The sequence below is a fragment of the Balaenoptera ricei genome, chromosome 18 (genome assembly GCF_028023285.1).
Source record: "Balaenoptera ricei isolate mBalRic1 chromosome 18, mBalRic1.hap2, whole genome shotgun sequence".
Classification (NCBI taxonomy): Eukaryota; Metazoa; Chordata; class Mammalia; order Artiodactyla; family Balaenopteridae; genus Balaenoptera; species Balaenoptera ricei.
The window spans coordinates 67,079,230-67,101,511 of record NC_082656.1 but is presented as its reverse complement, the minus strand read 5'-3'; the positions used below and the strand labels follow the sequence as shown (position 1 = coordinate 67,101,511).

General features: G+C 35.0%; 1 protein-coding gene across 1 annotated transcript in view; it reads right to left on the bottom strand.

Moving 5' to 3' along the window:
• Positions 1–9,414: 9,414 nt before the first annotated feature.
• Positions 9,415–22,282, bottom strand: part of GPC5 (glypican 5) — a 1,396,728-nt gene continuing 1,383,860 nt past the window's right edge. Inside the window, exon 8 of the mRNA XM_059902813.1 lies at positions 9,415–9,633. Within this exon, the coding sequence (XP_059758796.1) occupies positions 9,476–9,633 (158 nt within the window). The 3' untranslated portion in view covers positions 9,415–9,475. The remainder of the gene's footprint in view (positions 9,634–22,282) is intronic.

The following is a 22,282-nucleotide window of genomic DNA, read 5'->3' as shown; positions in this document are numbered from 1 at the left end:
GGTAATCTTCATACATTGGGTTAAATGTATTATTAAATATCAGCTGTATCTTTTTACCCTTTTTTTTTTTTTTTTAGTATGGCTACTGAGAAATGTTAAATTTCATAGGTGGCTCACATTACACTTCTGTTGGACAAAACAAAATTGATAAACCATTAGCCAGACTCATCAAGAAAAAGAGGGAGAGGACTCAAATCAATAAAATTAGAAATGAAAAGGATAAGTTACAACGGACACCTCAGAAATGCAAAGCATCATAAGAGGCTACTACAAGAAACTCTGTGCCAATAAAATGGACAACCTGGAAGAAATAAGAGCGTGCTATATAAAAAAATAAAATAAAATTCAAAAAAAATAAATAAAAAATAAGATGAACATGAACATGATCTATTGATCTTCATGTTTCAAGATATAACCTAATTATAATCTGGTACAGAGATGGTAAATCTAAAGATTGCAAATCAAAATAATATGGTAGAAAACAATAACAGTGGCAAAAAAGAAATGTTTCTTTTAATACCTTTAAATGTGACACAAAATATATTTTAATTTTATTTCCTATAATTTAAAGGCAAAATAGTTATAAATTTGAAAATTGTAATCTGTGTTAGAATAGGTTATTTATCAAGATGTCCCACATATGTTAGCAAACTGGTCAGTTTATCAAGAATCAGAAGTGAATTTGAAAAGAGATTTAACATTTATATTAAAACCATTACATTCAAATTCTATTACATTATCTCTACTATTTTAATCAATGTCAGGGTAGTGTTAGATTTTATAAGTTCTCTAGGTAGCCTTATTTTCATTTCCTGAAAATCATGAGTCTAAGCATAGTCTCCCAAGTTGGTAGGTTTGCCTGTTTCTGTTTAGTCCCTGTGGTTATGGTGCGATTTCTGTTGAATATTAGGATATACAAACATGCATTTTGATTCAGTACAGTGCACAGAACTTAAAAAAAATGAGTGTTTGCTGGTCTTTTGTTTTAAACTAGTTGTGTTCTTACTTTGGGTAATTCACTTATGTGTTCTGGATTTTAGCTTTCTCTTCTGCAAAATACAGAAATACATGATATTTAGGTTTCCAGATAGTTTTTTCTTTCTTTTTAAAAAAATATTTATTGGAGTATAATTGATTTACAATGTTGTGTTAGTTTCAGGTGTACAGCAAAGTGAATCAGTTATACATATACATATATCCACTCTTTTTGGATTCTTTTCCCATATAGGCCATTACGGAGTATTGAGTAGAGTTCCCTGTGCTATACAGTAGGTTCTTATTAGTGATCTATTTTATATATAGTAGTGTGTCTATGTCAATCCCAATATCCCAATTTATCCCTCTCCCCCTTATCCCCTGGTAACCATAAATTTGTTTTCTACATCTGTGACTCTACTTCTGTTTTGTAAATAAGTTCATTTTACCCTTTTTTTAGATTCCACATATAAGCGATATCATATGATATTTGACTTTCTGTGTCTGATTTACTTCATTCAGTATGACAATCTCTAGGTCCATCCATGTTGCTGCAAGTGGCACAATTTTGTTCCTTTTTCTGGCTGAGTAATATTCCATTGTATATATGTACCACATCTTCTTTATCCATTCCTCTGTTGATGGCCTTTTAGGTTGCTTCTGTGTCCTGGCTATTGTAAATAGTGCTGCAATGAACATTGGGGTGCAGGTATCTTTTTGAATTATGGTTTTCTTGGGTATATGCCTAGGAGTGGGATTGCTTCCATATAGTTTTAAAATCAGATGATTTTTCATTAAATCAGTTGCTTACATCTTAGTGTGAAAGATTTCACCTAAAAGCAAGTCTTGATAAAATGCTAACTCATATTTACTTAATCCCCACAATGTGCCGGTCACTGTAGATACAATCACTCAGTAAATCTTGCCAATAAATCAGTCAAGGGCGGGGAGGTATGATCATCTCAATTTCACAGATGTTTCAGAGAGCTGATATTCAAAACCAGGACTAGTCTTATTTCCAAGCCTGAGTTCCATTTTGCACATAGTGTCCCACACAGGCACTGAGAGTATAGATAACAAAGGCAGCGGGACAGTGAAAGGTGAGCATTACTAAGGGAGAAGACAACACAGCTGGTGACTTGAGGAAAATGAGGATACATTTGAGTTCTTTGAATTGTCATTCCTTTCTTGCTCAGCTTAACTTCAGTTAGTTGCTAACCTAAAAGCAAGTGAGTAAAGTCACACTTTTACATATTTTATAGTAAGAAACATAAGCTAACTATTTGTGATTTTGCATTGTTCTCCAGGGAATGGTCTCTTAAAGACAATAGAAAGGGTATATATAAGGCTGTAGCAGTGAGACTTTCTGCAATATAAACCTTATGTATGTGTCCTCTTATTGCTGCAGTGGCCCTATACGCTCTTTTGTGTATAATAAGAGCTTTGTTCAATGTTGATCTATTTGAAATGAAAGACGAAAGTCCATATGGAAAAATAATAAGCAGCAACTTTATAAAAATGATCTATTTCGCTGACCTTCTCAGTCTTTGACTGAAAAGCCAGAAATAATTGATATAAAGGCAAGTTTTATGAAAATGTAACATAAAAAGCCTTTATATATTATATTTTATCTAAACCTGTAAATATATGAATGTATATGTGTATTTTATAGATAAATATAGATAAATGTGTGTATGCATTCACATATTTACATTCAGTTACATCCATACTGTAATAGATGTGTAGGAAAAGTAGTAGTAAAGTAGAATTAATTTATTATAAATTTATAGCAGTTAACCATCTGTGATGAAATTCTCATAGATTCTCATTAATATTTTTAATAAATGAAGGAAACAAAATACTAAAATTACCAACAGACAATATTTAGAAACTATCTTTTCAGGTAAGCTGTGATTACCAGCTTCTGTCTGCTTGCTCACTGGATGATACAGAGCATTTGTTCCAACTGCTGCACTTCTGGTCTCTTTGTTTTCTGAATTAACCCCTATACTACAGGGGACCAGCTAACACGCCCCTGTGCTCTGTCAGCTTGTTCTGCAATAAATCATCAGACACAATACCATTTGTTTAGGCCTATTTAAAAGGGTCTCCTGGGAAAATCTGTGAGAAGAGAAAATACTGTCAAACTCACTTTTATTATTCATCTCTGACTTCCCTACACTATTATCTTTTGTTCCCTCAGTGGTGCCACTCTATGTACTATTTGTTTTTAAATATTGTGACACACCATAGTTGAATTAGTGAAGACCCCCTATCATAGCTGCTATAAGATTAGCTAAAACAATAAGCAATTAGTTGCTAATTATTTAATGACAGGATCGATTTCTTTGCTCAGGCATATTGTTCTGTCCATTAAATGAAAGCTAAAGAACTTTTGTTCTAGCTATTCTCCCCTTCATTTATGAAAAGATAATTCCACTCAATCTCATGCAGAAAAGCCACATCCCTATATGTGATAAACAAATTAGAATTATCACCGTATGCATAAAGTTGTAACTAAAATCACATTTTATGCATTATTTTTAAAGTGTTTTTTATGTATTAAGTAATAGTAGGTTATCATATAAGATATCGAGTAAATAAATATTCTGTATCGCTGCATCAATGTTTTCTGTTTTAGACTAGAGATCTAGAAGGAAATTCAGTGATCATTTGGCTCAAGCATATTATTTTACAAATGAGAAACTGAAGTTCAAAAAGGTGGTGGGACTTGCTGAAGGTCATACAGACGGTTAGTTCTAAAACCTTTGAAGCTGTGTTTGTTCTGGTTTCTCCAGCATTTTTTGGATGACTGTGAGTCAGTGGTTGAGCCAATCTCCCCATCAGATGGCCACACTCGGGCATCTGGCATATGGAATCTCTTCAGGATGCTCACCTTATTACCAGAGCTAAATTTGAGAAGAAAGAGAGATGGAAGGGAAAATTATCTGAGAGACTAGATGAGAATAAAAAGCGAATGGAACAAGGGAAATTTTAAAAATATCCTGTAAAACCTACAAATAACCTAAAAAATAACCTAACTTAACCAGCTTCCTTCTCAAGGGTTTTCTGAGTTTGGGGATATTGAGTGGTGCAGTGGAAAGGATTTTGAAGTCTGACCTGTTTTAGAATACTTGCTTTGTCACCTGTTAGCAACATGAACTTAAGGAAGTGACCTTGCCATTCAGAAATCTCCACTTGGTGGTGACTTTAAGGGAGATATTGAGCAATACACTGCTTGCTCATTGATTATTAGCTCCCACCTCACCTTGGGCTGCTCTCTAGCCTGTGCTGTAATCACTCTGACATGCGGTCTGAACCCACCAGTCAACTAGACTTTCAGGTGGGTTGGGGGGTGTTGAGGTTTTCAATCTGTTATAGTTAGAGACCAATTCACATGTAAACACTGGGACAGGGCTAACATCCCTTTATAATCAATAAAAACAAGACCCCTCTCTAACTCCCTATATTTAGGAAATACATTTTCAACGAATAAGCCTTGTAGCCAGGATGAGGCTAAGCAAAACATGAGACATGAAACAGGCAGGTGGGTCTCTCCTGCACGTTCACTCTGTCTTCTTTCTCCTTCCTAAGCTCTATTCACTCTCAAACCTTGTTATGCTGTTTCCCTATGAAAAGCTTATCCACAGGCAGAATCCATAATTCTATAGTTTGGTATTGTCCCAACCTGGGCACACATGCATTTTAACAGAAGGCTTAATGGGAAAGGAACAAGCATGGATTATTAAGGTTTATCATGTGCCAGGTGGGTCCTAAATGTGTGTTGCATTATCTAGTCCTGTAAGCAATTCTGAGTCAGATACAGCTATCTCAATTTTACAGATAAGAAAACCAAAAGGCAATAGAAACAACAGCAAGAAAATGTGTGTGGGCCGTGAGAGTGTGTATGTGGGCAGCAGGGAGAGGGGTGAGAATGTGGGGTGAGTTGGAGAAGCACAATGACTTGGTTAATTGTATTCTGGAAGTCTTTGACAATTTTGACCACAATTTTGTAGTTGGAATCCTTCTTGATTCTATGTGGGTCTTTCAGTGTTATTCTGAAGAAATTGCAGTTGTTAAAAATTCTTTACTGGTCAGTGCCTAGATTTCTTAAAGAGGTAGAATAAAACAGGTGCTTGCTAAACACACTGTACTGTTCATACATTTATTTTGCAAATTAGGCTCCCCCCCCCCCCTTCTAATGCTGCTGGCCTTGGCTGGGTGATCTCAGGCAAAGAGAGACCCCCTGCTTCCTCTCCTTCTAAGACCCTTAGTTCCTTCTAGTTCAGTGGTGCTCAAAGGTAGGTATTGAAACTCATAAAAGTAGAATTTACTCACCAAATTACCCAAGTTATTGCTAAGGGTCAATCCCTGTCTCCAGCCAGTTTGATCCTTAGAAATTCTTCAGTCTACTTTTAATTCTATGGCATTTCACATTCCTCTATACCCTTCCCTTTCTCTTGCTCTTTGATATAGTGAAAGTAAAAATTTCCAGGGAAGGTGAGATGCATGATCCTCTCATATATTTCATGGTGAAAATGATTCCAATGTGACAATTGACAAGTGCAGGAAGGGGAGAGACCCTTGCATCAGATGTTTGCAAATTTATCCACAAATATCCATCTCTACCACGACCATGTTCCAAATAAGTTATTGCCGTTGTTACAGTGAAGATATTAATCATATTGTGATGAAATTCTTCAGTTTTTTTTTTTTTTGCATATGGAGGCAGACAGGATAGCTTAGGATTGTATTTGATTAAATCTCCATTTATAAAATAATGATGATATAAGAGTAATTCAGTCATCATGTAATTCTAGCAAAGGCAAAGAAAGCAGATTTTAAACCTGAGAAATGTTTTATCTATATTTTAATCAGAAATGATTGATATACAACAATCTACAATTAAAGAAAAACTTGATATGCCCAATGTCATACCTAACAATTATTTCTGTTTTTGTACAACCCATGTCGTTGTACAGGATACCAATTTTGCAACCTAAAGAAATACTGATATCACAGACTGCTCAGGGAATATCTCATAGAATCGCAAGTCTAAGCAGGAAGAAACAATTTTAATTGTAACTGAAGGGTTCTGATGACAGAAACAATATCTTAAGTGATTGAAAACAATTAGCAATAAATTGAGTCCTTTTCAAAACATCATTATTGAGTACTTCAGAAAATCTGAGTGTTTGGGAAGAAATAGCTTATTAACTTCTGTCCTTTAATTAGAAAAGAACACTCCAGGCATTGTTTCATTATTTGTTTGTTCCTGAACAAATAGAAGATAAAAGGCAAATCTAAGATTTTTAAAAATTATATTCTGCCACACCCTTCCATCCTTCCTTCCTCCCTCCTTCCCTCCCTCCCATCCTCCCTTCTTTTCTTCCTTCCTTCCTTATTTTTTATGCCATCCTTTGTCTTATGGCCAAAGAAATGTTTCAACCCTTCAGTTGCACAGAAAACAAAATGAAATTTCATGATTCTGTTATAGTTAAAAAAATGTGTGTGTGTTTTCTCATTTTTGGTAGCTGGTTTATTTTAGAGGCTGATGTGTTTGAATAGAATTTTCACATGTGGGAGAGTATTGATTGGTAGGGAAGAAAATGTTCATGTTTACATTTTTCCTTTTCACTATGTTTTTACACTAATATGCAATTTGATAATTATACAATTAGAATTGTACAGTTAATTGTATTTGTTTTTTAAATCCTTGTTTGGAGACTTAAATCACCTCTGAATGACTTTTATGCTAACCTCAATATTCTTTACCACTGTTCTAGAACTATTATATCTTTTAACCAGGAATGTATATAGTTTATTTAGAGATATTACTTACCTGTCTGATTCTACTCTGACTAGTTGTATGACACCAAACAAATTACATAATATTTCTAGCTTCAGTTTCCTCATTGGTAAAATGGAGGTGGTAATATTATTGGGGAGATTGTGCATAAAAGCATTTATCATGGTATATACGCAAAGGGAAGGCATATTGAATGTTAGCTCAGATTGTTAACTGATTCTTCCCCAATACATGCAAAACACTGGACTGTTTCATGATTAATTTGTATAAAAATAACTCAGAAATTCAAGAAAATTCCTTTAAGTGATCCCAGTATGTGACTATAACTATGTGAGCGATATTTTAAAATACATGTATATTCACCTGAATGCTATCCTTTAAGTCATCTTGAAAAGCACACACGTATTCTAACAATTTTACCATTGCTTAAGAGCTTTTTAGACTTTACTGATGGAAAACTCTTCCGTAGCAAATTCTGAGCCATATTAAAAAACAAAACAAAACAGAACCTCAGTGTTATTGCTTTTATTTGACTAAAAATTGAGCCCATCCTTGAGGGGTGAGGAAGGTCAGATGAGATGTTTTATCTCATCTGAAATAGTCTTGTAAATTATAAAGAGTTATACAAATGTAACCTGCTACAGAGTACAATATTAAAGAATGAATAACCTCATTGAGAATATTAAAAAAGTATGCCTCAGGCTCTTCAAGAAATTCTGAAAACCTCCAAGTGTTTTGAGCTCTAGCTACACGATTATGGTATATATATGGTCTCCTAAGTGCCTATGTGGAGGTAGACAACACCCATTTGAGAATGTAAAATTTAGTTGATAAAAAATATTCATTCATACTATTGATTTTGTCACTACTCTGCTTTTAACCATTTCCTGCGATACCTAAAATTATCTCTTATCAACCGATTTTATCTCAGATTGCTGAACCATGTTCTTCAGTTTGTTTTTCTTACTGTCGCCTCAAGGTTTGGGTCAGAAGCATTGTCGTGGCAAGCCAACTGTGACTTGGGCTGGAGTGCCACAAATGGTTGACTTCATATTACTCATTTCAGAGCTATTTAAATAAAGAGCTGAAGTTGAAATGAAAATTTTAAAAAATATGTTAAGTTTGTAATTTTTGGAGCATTGTGGTGCAAATGAGCTATAAGCCAAGCAGATCATGGAACGCATATTAAGGTGAATGGAAGCTTAGGAAAATGACCTCCAGAATTGGCAGGTAAAGTAACACTTCCAGTTCTGAGGCATGTTTTAACAGACAAGAAAATGTGACTAGGCGGTATAAACATAGTGTGGTTTAAGGTGACAATCAACAGATCATTTGAATAATTGAGAACCTGAGGGAGAACAGGGTTTGATCATATAGAGTTTCCTCATTTGGACAGATTAATTTCATCTCGCAAATCTTTGCTGTTGATCGAGTCCCCTTCAGTTCTTTTTCAGAGGTCATTTCAAATCCTTTTGAATTTTTTTTAAAAATTTTATAAGTTCAGCACTTCTCTTTTCTATTCTGTCACTTTGTATTAATTATATTTTCTGGCTATCAACTGGATGTGATACTTCTTAATAAAAGCTGACTTATCTCTTCCTCCTAAGTACAGCAATAGACATCCTAATCAGTGCCTGCTGAGGCACCTTATCACAACTGGGAAATCAGGGACTGTGGATTAGCGGCTCTGCTAATGTGAAAATAGGAAAAGAGCTAAAACAGTGCATGCCATATTTTCTGTATTAGTACGTCTTTAGATATTCATAGGCACCTTAGAAATGTATAGACAATTGTTTGTTCAATATCAAGTTTAAAAAAACAGCAAATAATATTTTGAAAATGGATGAATATATCATTTTTCCAGGAGAAAATGATCAATATTCTTTAAAGTTTTCCACCAAATAATTAACAGCTTTATTAGCGATATTCCTAGAGCAGGCGTGTGTTTGCAATGTAGCTAAATCCATTCGGCAAAGAGAGAGGAGGGAACAGAGTCACAGTACCAAAGATGCATTTTGTATATAATGGGATACAAATCAGATGTTATCAAAATACTCAGCTTTAAGGTTTGTCAGTGGCTAAGTTACAGTGGATAAAAATTATCAAGCATCTTCAATGAAATTACATGAAATGCTCCTCGGCAATCTACTCTATAACTTATAGTCTTTCAGAAATTTCTTTCTATAACTTGCAAAATGGAAGAATCTCTTGAAAATGCATGCATACGACTTGCCATTGTTTGTTTTGATTCATTTAATGGAATTCTAATTCCAATATTTTAAGAAACACTATGTACTGTTTTCAGTGTCCTGAATATATACCTTCAATTTAAAACATTTTTCTTTTAAAAAGGAAGAGGTTGGAATTGAGGATAATAAAATTACAGATATACTAAATCCTTCTTATTCAGAGTCACTTCCGTGCTCTTCACATATGCAGGTTTAATATGTTAGAATTTAAGAATGTTTAAATTAGATTCAAAGAAGACATGTTTTCAAACAGTCTTTCATTTAAATGTTGATTTTTAGATACTTTGTGAACATACCAACTTGGCTTCTAAGAAGTTAGTGTGACATACCTTTTCATAAATATAATTGTTACATTTGAAAAGATCTCTTATTCCACTCGCAGAAAGAGAGGGGAGAAGTTAAGACTCTAATAAGACATATGTATCAGGGCAGAAGGGTTCAGTTACCAAAGCCCAGGAAGTAACATCACTGCACCCATCAGAGCCAATGCCATAGTTTCAGTTGTTGCTGTCCATCCTGCTCCAGTTGTGTCTGAAGTACTACTACCGTCTGTTTGATGGATTTGCTTTACATCACTGAGGTTCATCTCATCTGGCATCCCTGTAGAGGCAAATAAGAAAAAAACAGAATGATGGATAACTAGCTCACCATGATACATCTAGAGCAGCTCTTAAGCCAAATCGTGGACCCCATTGTTTTATTCTTTTTGTGTAGCATTCCCTGTGTGTTTCACCTAACTCTAAAAGATGAATATGACACATACTTCTGCTCTTCTTAAATTGGAAGGTACAGGACCTTGAGTGGGAGTGTTCAGAAACTTTATAAGAACAAAGCAAAGCACTTTCCAGCTTTTTAAAGCACTTGGAATGTTTCTCTAAATGTTATTGAAGTAAAGCAATTTAATTAAAATGACCTGAGGTATAGCATTATTGCTTGTCCCAGAGATGTGACAACTGTAGGAACTGTGTGAAATCTTTGCTTATGAAAATAAAACCATGTAAGGAGAAATAATTAAGTAGGACTTTTTTTTTTTTTTTAATTTTTTTATTCATTTATTTATTTATTTATGGCTGTGTTGGGTCTTCGTTTCTGCGTGAGGGCTTTCTCTAGTTGCGGCAAGTGGGGGCCACTCTTCATCGCGGTGCGCGGGCCTCTCACTATCGTGGCCTCTCCCCTTGCGGAGCACAGGCTCCAGACGCGCAGGCTCAGCAATTGTGGCTCACGGGCCTAGTTGCTCCGCGGCATGTGGGATCTTCCCAGACCAGGGCTTGAACCCGTGTCCCCTGCATTGGCAGGCAGATTCTCAACCACTGCGCCACCAGGGAAGCCCAAGTAGGACATTTTTAAGAAATAAAATTGATACAGATCATATTTTGTATTAGGCTAAACTTTGCATAGGATCCTTATTGAAATATATCAAAGAATAATAACAAATATTAAATGTTATCTTTTATACACATGCAGAGCTATGGGGATACGGGTATAGTCAATAGATCAAAGAATTTGTTAGTAGGATGGATTGTGGCTTGAAGTTAAGGATGAAGTGTTTGATTAAAGAAAAAAAATGTTGTGCAAAGTTACAGACCAAGATCTAGTCACATCCTGGTTATTACTTCTGTGTGTTGTAAAACCTGACAAACTGAGGAGGAGACCAGTTCTCAAATTATTGGGAATGAAATAGTTATTTTGTTAAAGAAGTTTACCTTACTATGGTATACCTAGGGAATTACTGATTTATCAGTTACTATCTAGTGCCACCAGTGTGTTCAGACCATAAGACTGTCTGGATTATCCCATGGCATGCCACCATCAGTCACAATTAACAAGTTTAAATTCAATGTTACTACAGCCACAAATATTGACATCGTAATTACAGTGAGACTGGAAAAACAAAGCTTCATATAAGGAAAAGTCAATATTTATATAATTAGGTCAATACATATATATAATTCAAAGGTAAGCTCTACTGCATTTAGGGATGAGAGCATTAAAACGAAGCTCAGCTCTGCTGATCTGACATATTGATTTTACAGTCTGAGCTCTTGCATTATTATTCATTGTCTGGGTACTTGTTTTGCCCTTCTGTGTCATTAGGCAAGACGAATAAACTAGCAATTCCTTTTTTTATAGTGAATGGAGTGGAGTGTGAATATTTTAGTCATGGTTTTATACTCCTTGTTATGCTAGAGTATAACAAGGAGCTATGCAGACTCTAGGTAATTAAAATTTTTTTTCCAAGATAACTACATAAATTTGAGCTTTAAGGGATTTACTTTTCTTTTTAAAAGCACTGTGAGGAGGTGCCTGGATTGGATTCATGAATAACTTTTCCTTATACCTTCCTGAGCTGGTATTTTCCTCATTCATTCATGAGCCAGGCACTGGTCTGGGTTCAGGGGGTACCATGGTGAGTACAGATATGAAAACAGAAACATGTTAAATCTTCGCCTGCAAGTCAGGCAGTGCCAGGAGGGGTATCCCATCTTCAGTCAGATGCCATTTTAACATCAGAGGTAGTGATTTGATAGTTCTAAGGATGATGGTCCCTTGAGATAAGAATTATATGAAAAGAAAAAAGATCCCTTGAGGAAAGGAATTTAATTAGCTAAGTGTGTAAATTATACCAAAGCTCAACCAAAGACCCATAAAAGAAAAATTGGTTTGGAGATTTCTCATATTAATAAACAAAAATGAAGTAATTTAAAATAACCTTTTCCACACATAATAGCGACACACAAAGATGACAATAAATTCATATTTCTGCCTTTGGTGACTTACAGTCTGGCGGGGGAAGACAGATAGCCATGCTATTACAAAAACAAATGTAATATTAAAACTCAGGCACATGCCTGATGGTTGGTGCTATGAAGTGATACAATCTTATACAAGATGAGGTGTCAATTATATACCGTCCGGTTGACAAAGGCAGGACAGAGAGGCGATGACAGCCAGTTTGGCAAGGATATAATCCTTTATCAAGGAAGATTGCCAAAATATACCAAAAGTGTTTAAAATGTACACTTACCTAGACCCCAAAATTCCACTTTAATGGAGAAATTCCATGGGAATAATTTTTAAAATATGCACATATTTATTCACAAAATGTTAACCTGTGCATTGTTAGTGCCATTAAGTGTCCATTAGTAGAGAACTAGGTTAAGAAAAGTGTATTCACTTATTTTAAAAGATTCAAAAAGTAGATATTGGTACAGAAAAATGTTTTGATATAATTTTATATGTATACTTTCAAGGTCTTTAAGAACCTTTAAACTCTTAATCTACAGCTGCTTTTCTTTGAGAGTACGGAATCTGTCATTAATTTCTGTATTCACCTAGTAAACATTTAGTAATAACTAGGCGAATGAATAAATTGATGAATTTAATCCAGGACAGAGAATTAAAAAACTATAAAGATACATTTCTCCAATTAGGTTTGATCCCCGCCCCAGTTTTATTGAGATACAATAGATATATAACATTATTTAAGTTTGTGTATAATATGTAGACTTGATGTACTTACATATTGCAAAATGATTACCACCATAGTGTTAGCTAATGTCTCCATCATGTCACTTAATTATCATTTCCTTTTCGTGGTGAGAAGATTTGAGATCTACTCACTTAGCACTTTCAAGTATATAATTCAGTATTAATCACTGTAATCACCATGCTCTACATTAGCTATCCAGAACTTATTTACCTTATAACTGGAAGTTTGTACCCTTTGAACAACATCTCATTTCCCCCTACATCCCAGTCCTTGGCAGTCACAAATCTACTCTGTTTCTATGAGTTTGGCTTTTTAAAATTTATACCTATACGTGATATAATACGGTATTTGTCTTTCTCTGTCTGACTTATTTCACTTGGCATAATGCCCCCAAACTTCATCTAAGTTGTAGCAAATGGCTGGGTTTTCTTTTTTCTCATGGCTGAATAATATTCTATTGTTTTTATATACAATACATCTTCTTTATTCATTCACTCATTGACAACTGTTACGCTGTTTCCATATCTTGGCTATTGTGATTAATGCTGCAGTGAACATGGGAGTGCAGATATCTCTTGAAGATCCTGTCTTCATTTATTCTGGGTATATACCCAGATGTGGAATTCCTAGATCATATGGTAATTCCATATTTTAAATTTTTAGGGAAACTTCATATTGTTTTCCATAGTGGCTGTACCAATTTACATTCCCACAAAGAGTGCAAAAGGGTTCCCCTTTCTCCACATCCTTGTCAACACTTATCATTTGTCTTTTTTGATAATAGCCATTCCAACAGGTGTGAGGTGATATCTCATTGTTTCTGTTTGTTTGTTTTGGTTTTTTGTTTTTTTCTGGCTGCACAGAGCAGCATGTGGGATCTTAGTTCCCTGACCAGGGATTGAACCCGTGCCCTTTGCAGTGGAAGCACAGAGTGTTAACTACTGGACCACCAGGGAAGTCTCATTGCGGTTTTGATTTGTACTTTCCTGATAATTTGTGCTGTTGAGCATCTTTTCATGTACCTGTTCACCATTTGTATGTCTTTGGGAAAATGTCTATTTAGTTTCTCAAATTCAGTCTCTTTTAATATAAAGGCATAGAATTATATTACAGCAACACCAAGTGTAGAATAAAATATTAGAATTAGATGTGAACTTAGAATTTTCACCTAAGAAGAAAAGTGGTGAATGTAATGGAAAAGATTCAGTATGAGAATATTAACTTAGCAAATATGTGTTAAATAAAGTTGCTATGGATCTTGTTATGTTAAATAAAAACTATTACCCTTGGTCATTACTTGCTGGATTTGGATGGTCATTTATACCAAAATCAGTCATATTGGCAGGACATTTAGGAGTCTAATAAATCTGATACAGCTTATATAACAATTTACCAATACTTAGTGATTACTCCATTCTTATCTCCCAGGAAATATGATTGATAGTTCCACCCAGGGTACTGACTCACTTGAATCTAGGATACATCCTGAAAAATGCTGAGTAATTTTCCAGTTTTCCTTGGGGGCTTCCATGTAATCCAATAACAAAAGCAGAGTAACTGTATTTTTGAAGAGAAAAGGTCCATGGTAATCATGAACACCCTAACTGAAGGTGATCTCTGTGATTATATATTTGACTTTCAGACGGTCTGACTAGTAAATGGGGCTATTCTCATGACAACCTCTTCCATTCTCTATGGGCAAATGTCTGAGATTTATTTACAGTCCCATTGGTCGACCCTTTATAGCCATGAGTAGTCTTCCTTTTTGACAATTGTGTAAGAATAATGAAGTAATTCTAATTGCTAATAAATTAAACAATGGATTAAAACATTAATGGGAGATTCTGACTATATACCAAAGTTTACAATAGTATGATGTATTGAGATATTTCAGCTCTGGGTAGTGTTGGAGATTGTTATTTATTTGTTACTGCATCAAATGAATTATTGGTTATTCTCCAATAATTAATGATAAATAGATTTTATTTTTCAGGATAGAGTTGGTGGCACAGAAAATATTGTTTGGATCTTTTTTCAGTTTCTGATGCTATTTTTTTTTTTTAACATCTTTATTGGAGTATAATTGCTTTACATTGTTGGTTTCTGCTGTATAACAAAGTGAATCAGTTATATGTATACATATATCCCCATATCCCCTCTCTCTTGCGTCTCCCTCCGACCCTCCCTATCCCACCCCTCTAGGTGGTCACAAAGCACCGAGCTGATCTCCCTGTTCTATGCGGCTGCTTCCCACTAGCTATCTATTTTACATTTGGTAGTGTACATAGGTCAGTGTCACTCTCTCACTTCATCCCACCTTATCCTTCCCCATCCCCGTGTCCTCTAGTCCATTTTCGACATCTGCGTCTTTATTCCTGTCCTGCCCCTAGGTTCTTCAGATACACTTTTTTTTTTTTAGATTCCATATATATATGGTATTGGTTTTTCTCCTTCTGACTTACTTCATTCTGTATGACAGACTCTAGGTCCATCCACCTCACTACAAAAAACTCAATTTCATTTCTTTTTATGGCTGAGTAATATTCCATTGTATATATGTGCCACATCTTCTTTATCCATTCATCTGTCAATGGACACTTAGGTTTCTTCCATGTCCTGGCTATTGTAAATAGTGCTGCAGTGAACATTGTGGTACATGACTCTTTTTGAATTATGGTTTTCTCAAAGTATATGCCCAGTAGTGGGATTGCTGGGTCATATGGTAGTTCTATTTTTAGATTTTAAGGAACCTCCATACTGTTCTCCATAGTGGCTGTATCAATTGACATTCCTACCAACAATGCAAGAGGATTCCCTTTTCTCCACACCCTCTCCAGAATTGATTGTTTGTAGATTTTTTGATGATGGCCATTCTGACCAGTGTGAGGTGATACCTCATTGTAGTTTTGATTTGCATTTCTCTGATGATCAATGATGTTGAGCATCCTTTCATGTGTTTGTTGGCAATCTGTATATCTTCTTTGGAGAAATGTCTATTTAGGTCTTCTGCCCATTTTTGGATTGAGTTGTTTGTTTTTGTGGTATTGAGCTACATGAGCTGCTTGTATGTTTTGGAGATTAATCCTTTACCAGGTGCTTTACTTGCAAATATTTTCTCCCATTCTGAGGGTTGTCTTTTCATCTTGTTTATGGTTTCCTTTGCTGTGCAAAGGCTTTTAAGTTTCATTAGGTCCCATTTGTTTATTTCTGTTTTTATTACCATTTCTCTAGGAGGTGGGTCAAAAAGAATCTTGCTGTGATTTATGTCAAAGAGTGTTCTTCCTATGTTTTCCTCTAAGAGTTTTATAGTGTCTGGCCTTACATGAGGTCTTTAATCCATTTTGAGTTTATTTTTGTGTATGGTGTTAGGGAGTGTTCTAATTTCATTCTTTTACATGTAGCTGTCCAATTTTCCCAGCACCACTTATTGAAGAGGCTATCTTTTCTCCATTGTATATTCTTGCCTCCTTTATCAAAGGTAAGTTGACCATATGTGTGTGGGTTTATCTCTGGGCTTTCTATCCTGTTCCATTGATCTATATTTCTGTATTTTTGCCAGTACCATACTGTCTTGATTACTGTAGCTTTGTAGTATAGTCTGAAGTCTGGGAACCTGATTCCTCCAGCTCCATTTTTCTTTCTCAAGATTGCTTTGGCTATTTGGGGTCTTTTGTGTTTCCATATAAATTGTGAAATTTTTTGTTCTAGTTCTGTGAAAAGTGCCATTGGTAATTTGATAAGGATTGTATTGAATCTGTAGATTGCTTTGGGTAGTAGAGTCATTTTCCCAGTATTGATTCTTCCAATCCAAGAACATGGTATATCTCTCCATCTGTTTGTATCCTCTTTAATTTCTTTCATCAGTGTCTTATAGTTTTCTGCATACAGGTCTTTTGTCTCCTTAGGTACGTTTATTCCTAGGTATTTTATTCTTTCTGCTGCAATGGTAACTGAGAGTGTTTCCTTAATTTCTCTTTCAGATATTTCATCATCAGTGTATAGGAATGCAAGAGATTTCTGTGCATTAATTTTTTATTCTGTTACTTTACCAAATTCATTGATTAGCTCTAGTAGTTTTCTGGTAGCGTCTTAAGTTTCTCTATGTATAGTATCATGTCATCTGCAAACAGTGACAGTTTTACTTCTTTTCTGATTTGGATTCCTTTTATTTCTTCTCTGATTGCTATGGCTAAAACTTCCCAAACTATGTTAAATAATAGTGGTGACAGTGGGCAACCTTGTCTTGTTCCTGATCTTAGTGGAAATGGTTTCAGTTTTTCACCAGTGAGAATGATGCTGGCTGTGGGTTTGTCATATATAGCCTTTATTATGTTGAAGTAAGTTCCCTCTGTGCCTACTTTCTGGAGAGCTTTTATCATAAATGGGTGTTGAATTTTGTCGAAAGCTTTTCCTGCATCTATTGAGATGATCATATGGTTTTTATCCTTCAGTTTGTTAATATGGTGTATCACATTGATTGATTTGCGTATACTGAAGAATCCTTGCATTCCTGGGATAAACCCCATTTGATCATGGTGTGTGATCCTTTTAATGTGCTGCTGGATTCTCTTTGCTAGTATTTTGTTGAGGATTTTTGCATCTATGTTCTTCAGTGATATTGGTCTGTAGTTTTCTCTTTCTGTGACATCTTTGTCTGGTTTTGATATCAGGGTGATGGTGGCCTCGTAGAATGAGTTTGGGAGTGTTCCTCCCTCTGCTATATTTTGGAAGAGTTTGAGAAGGATAGGTGTTAGCTCTTCTCTAAATGTTTGATAGAATTTGCCTGTGAAGCATCTGGGCCTGGGCTTTTGTTTGTTTGACGATTTTTAGTCACAGTTTCAATTTCAGTGCTTGTGATTGGTCTGTTTATATTTTCTATTTCTTCCTGGTTCAGTCTCAGAAGGTTGTGCTTTTCTAAGAATTTGTCCATTTCTTCCAGGTTGTCCATTGTATTGGCATATAGTTGCTTGTAGTAATCTCTCATGATCCTTTGTATTTCTGCAGTGTCAGTTGTTACTTCTCCTTTTTTATTTCTAATTCTGTTGATTTGAGTTTTCTCTCTTTTTTTCTTTATGAGTCTGGCTAATGGTTTATCAATTATTTTTTATCTTCTCAGAGAATGAGCTTTTAGTTTTATTGATCTTTGCTGTTGTTTCCTTAATTTCTTTTTCATTCTTTTCTGATCTGATCTTTATGATTTCTTTCCTTCTGCTAACTTTGGGGTTTTTTTGTTCTTCTTTCTCTAATTGCTTTAGGTGTAAGGATAGGTTGTTTATTTGAGATTTTTCTTGTTTCTTGAGGTAGGATTGTATTGCTATGAACTTCCCTCTTAGAACTGTTTTGCTGCTTTAGGTTTTGGGTTGTCGTGTTTTCATTGTCATTTGTTTCCAGGTATTTTTTTGATTTCCTCTTTGATTTCTTCAGTGATCTCTCGGTTATTTAGTAGTGTATTGTTTAGCCTCCATGTGTTTGTATTTTTTACAATTTTTTTCCTGTAATTGATATCAAGCCTCATAATGTTGTGGTCAGAAAAGATACTTGTTATGATTTCAATTTTCTTAAATTTACCAAGGCTTGATTTGTCACCCAAGATATGGTCTATCCTGGAGATTGTTCCATGAGCATTGTTGTTTTTGGATGGAATGTCCTATAAATATTATTTAAGTCCATCTTCTTTAATGTGTCATTTAAAGCTTGTTTTTCCTTATTTATTTTCATTTTGGATGATCTGTCCATTGGTGAACTTGGGTGTTAAAGTCCCCTAGTATGATTGTGTTACTGGCGATTTCCCCTTTTATGGCTGTTAGCATTTGCCTCATGTATTGAGGTACTTGTATGTTGGGTGCATAAATATTTACAATTGTTATCTCTTCTTCTTGGATTGATCCCTTGATCATTATGTAGTGTCCTTCTTTGTCTCTTGTAATAGTCTTTATTTTAAAGTCGATTTTGTCTGATATGAGAATTGCTACTCCAGCTTTCTTCTGATTTCCATTTGCATGGAATATCTTTTTCCATCCCCTCACTTTCAGTCTGTATATGTCCCTAGGTCTGAAGTGGGTCTCCTGTAGACAGCGTATATATGGGTCTTGTTTTTGTATCCATTCAGTGAGCCTGTGTCTTTTGGTTGGAGTATTTAATCCATTTACATTTCAGTTAGTTATCCATATGTATGTTCCTCTTACCATTTTCTTAATTGTTTTGGGTTTGTTATTGTAGGTCTTTACTTCTCTTATGTTTCCTTCCTAGAGAGGTTCCGTTAGCATTTTTTGTAAAGCTGGTTTGGTGGTGTTGAATTCTCTTAGCTTTTGCTTGCCTGTAAAGTTTTTAATTCCTCTGTCAAATCTGAATAAGATCCTTGCTGGGTAGAGTAATGTTGGCTGTAGGTTTTCCCTTTCATTACTTTAAATATGTCCTGCTACTCCCTTCTGACTTGCAGAGTTTCTGCTGAAAGATCAGATGTTAACCTTATGGGGATTCCCTTGTATGTTATTTGTTGCTTTTCCCTTGCTGCTTTTAATATTTTTTCTTTGTATTTAATTTTTGATAGTTTGATTAATATGTGTCAGCATGTTTCTCCTTGGATTTATCCTGTATGCGACTCTCTGTGCTTCCTGGACTTGACTGACTCTTTCCTTTCCCATATTAGGGAACTTTTCAACTATAATCTCTTCAAATATTTTCTCATTCCCTTTCTTTTTCTCTTCTTCTTCTGGAACCGCTATAATTCGAATGTTGGTGTGTTTAACGTTGTCCCAGGGGTCTCTGAGACTATCTTAAATTCTTTTCATTCTTTTTTCTTTATTCTGCTCTGCAGTAGTTATTTCCACTATTTTATCTTCCAGGTCACTTATATGTTCTTCTACCTCAGTTATTCTGCTATGGGCCCTTCTAGAGAATTTTTAATTTCATTTATTGTGTTGTTCATCACTGTCTGTTTGCTCTTTAGTTCTTCTAGGTCCTTGTTAAACGTTTCTTGTATTTTCTCCATTCTATTTCCAAGATTTTGGATCATCTTTACTATCATTACTCTGAATTCTTTTTCAGGTAGACTGCCTATTTGCTCTTCATTTGTTTGTTCTGGTGGGTTTTTACCTTGTTCCTTCATCTGCTGTGTATTTCTCTGTCTTCTCATTTTTCTTAACTTACTGTGTTTGGGGTCTCCTTTTCACAGGCTGTGGGTTCGTAGTTCCCATTGTTTCTGGTGTCTGCCCACAGTGGGTATGGTTGGTTCAGTGGGTTGTGTAGGTTTCCTGGTGGCAGGGACTAGTGCCTGTGTTCTTGTGGATGAGGCTGGATCTTGTCTTTCTGGTGGGCAAGACTACGTCTGGTTGTGTGTTTTGGGGTGTCTGTGAACTTCTTATGATTTTAGGCAGCCTCTCTGCTAATAGGTGGGGTTGTTTTCCTGTCTTGCTAGTTGTTTGGCATGGGCTGTCCAGTACTGGAGCTTGCTAGTTGTTGAGTTGAGCTGGATCTTAGCCTTGAGATGGAGATCTGTGGGAGAGCTCTCGCCGACTGATATTACGTGGGGCCGGGAGGTCTCTGGTGGACCAGTGTCCTGAACTCGGCTTTCCCACCTCAGAGGCTCAGGCCTGACACCCGGCCAGAGCACCAAGACCCTATCAGCCACACGGCCAGGTATGTGGGGAGTTTCTTGCCTTTTGGGAATTCTGAGGTCTTCTGCCAGTGTTCAGTAGGTGTTCTGTAGGAGTCCTTCCACATGTAGACGTATTTTTGATGTACTTGTGAGGAGGAGGGTGATCTCCACTTCTTACTCCTGTGCCATCTTGAAGGTCCTCTTCCCCTGATGTTATTTTGTATTCCATAGTGATCATCCAGAACTTTTTCCTCAGTTTGTTTTATTGATTTTTGAAGACTTTAGAAAGGAAACATACACCTCATATGAAAAAAGTCAAATTATTTTAAGCTATTTTATAATATTACTATTATGGGTTTTTTTAAACGATTACTGTGAAATTTCGTCTAGAAATACTTTTTCAATAGAAAGTTTGAAATGCCATTCTTTGTGCAATTGGTAATAAAAACCAAATAATAAAAGTAAGTCTATTAAATATACTAGTCCTCATTTATATACTACAGACCTTAGTCATAAGAATTTACAGGTATTGGAACTATTATATTTAATGCTTCTGAAAATTATTTTTAAAGAGTGTAAGACTTATCAAATACTCCTAGTTAATCACAAAATATTTGTAGTTCCTCAGTTAGTAATAATATGGGGTTAAACACTACTAAAAATTAAGATAATAAAATATCTATACCTAGACACATAGTAGTAATAGTCAATGGTATCAAAAATAGAAAGATTTTAAAGCACTCAGAGAAAGGACAGGTTCCTTTGAACAGAACAAAATACCTGTATTGTATTAATTTTCAAGAGCAATAATAGAAGTTAAAATTAAAAAAATTTTCTAATTATGAAAGAATGTATAATTCTATAAAGAGTTAAACTATATGGAAGAAATAAAGGTAAAAGTAAAGGTATTTTAACAAAAAGTGTTTTTAATACTCCCTAAACAATTCTAAAATCATTGTTAAAGAATATATGTAAAAATATAAGAAAATAAGCACAAATAAAGGAGTGGGATGAACGTTATAATAGTGTTCAAAATAATTGACAAACATCTTGGTTACTGTATATAAGTGTGTTGGTTAAGAAAACAACAACAAAATGGTTAATTTACATATAATTTTATGAGATATAATTAAAATACTTGAAAGCAATTGTTAAAACATTCTAAAGTATTTGTATGTTTGGGAAGAAATGAGAAATATCAACTTAAGGTTTTGTCAAGACCACTATGTATTTTAATGAATGTTAAAAATTCAAGCCTAAGAACTTAAAATTCATATGGAATATATATGTTCCTAATCCATTAAGTCAAAGGGGATTAATACAATTTAATGGAAGTCAGAAAAGAATAAACACACAAACAAATATGCCTGGCAAATAAAAAGCACAAAATCAGATGTTAGAACAATATGCAAATAATTTAGTAATCTCTAAATGAAATGAACTGAATAAAATTAGAAAAGAGACACTCAGTTTGGATTTCAAAAGAAATTTAGCAGCATAACAAAATGATACATAAAGGGTGAGAGTAAATGTTTGCAAAAACACACTTCAAGCAAATAATAACCAAAGAAAGGTGATGTCATTATATTAATAAAAGATAAAATAGGTTTTGAGCATCAAAAAGGATAAAGAAGGTCTTTACATAATAACAAAAGAAATAATTCAACATAAAAATATAACAATTCTGAGCCTAACTTACCTTAGCATATTCTCAAAATAAATCGCTATTAATAAAGGAAAATAATTGGGTAAAATAATAAAGCAAAATGAACACATACACATTCAGTGGGGGATTTTAACCCTACTATCTTGTTAATTAATAGCTCAGGCAGATGAAAATTAGTGAAGATATGGATGACTTAGTCATCAGAATCTTTGGGGCAAGAAAAGGAGAACTCCATTGCCTTCTAGCCTTGGTTCTAGTAGCAATCCTAGTATCCCTTTGCCCTACATCCCCATTCCTTCACATGCAAAGAGAACAGATTGCCCTGATTCCTAAGTTGGGAAGAAGAGCCAGAATGCTGAGCTTTTGGATTTCTCATCCTCTTTTGGATTTGCTTGCCCACAGTAAGGATGCATTCTTCCTGCTCTTAACCACGACATAAATTGAAGTCACCTTTTGCTGCAGGAAGGACCTGTAATTTTCTAGCTATGCTTCTGAC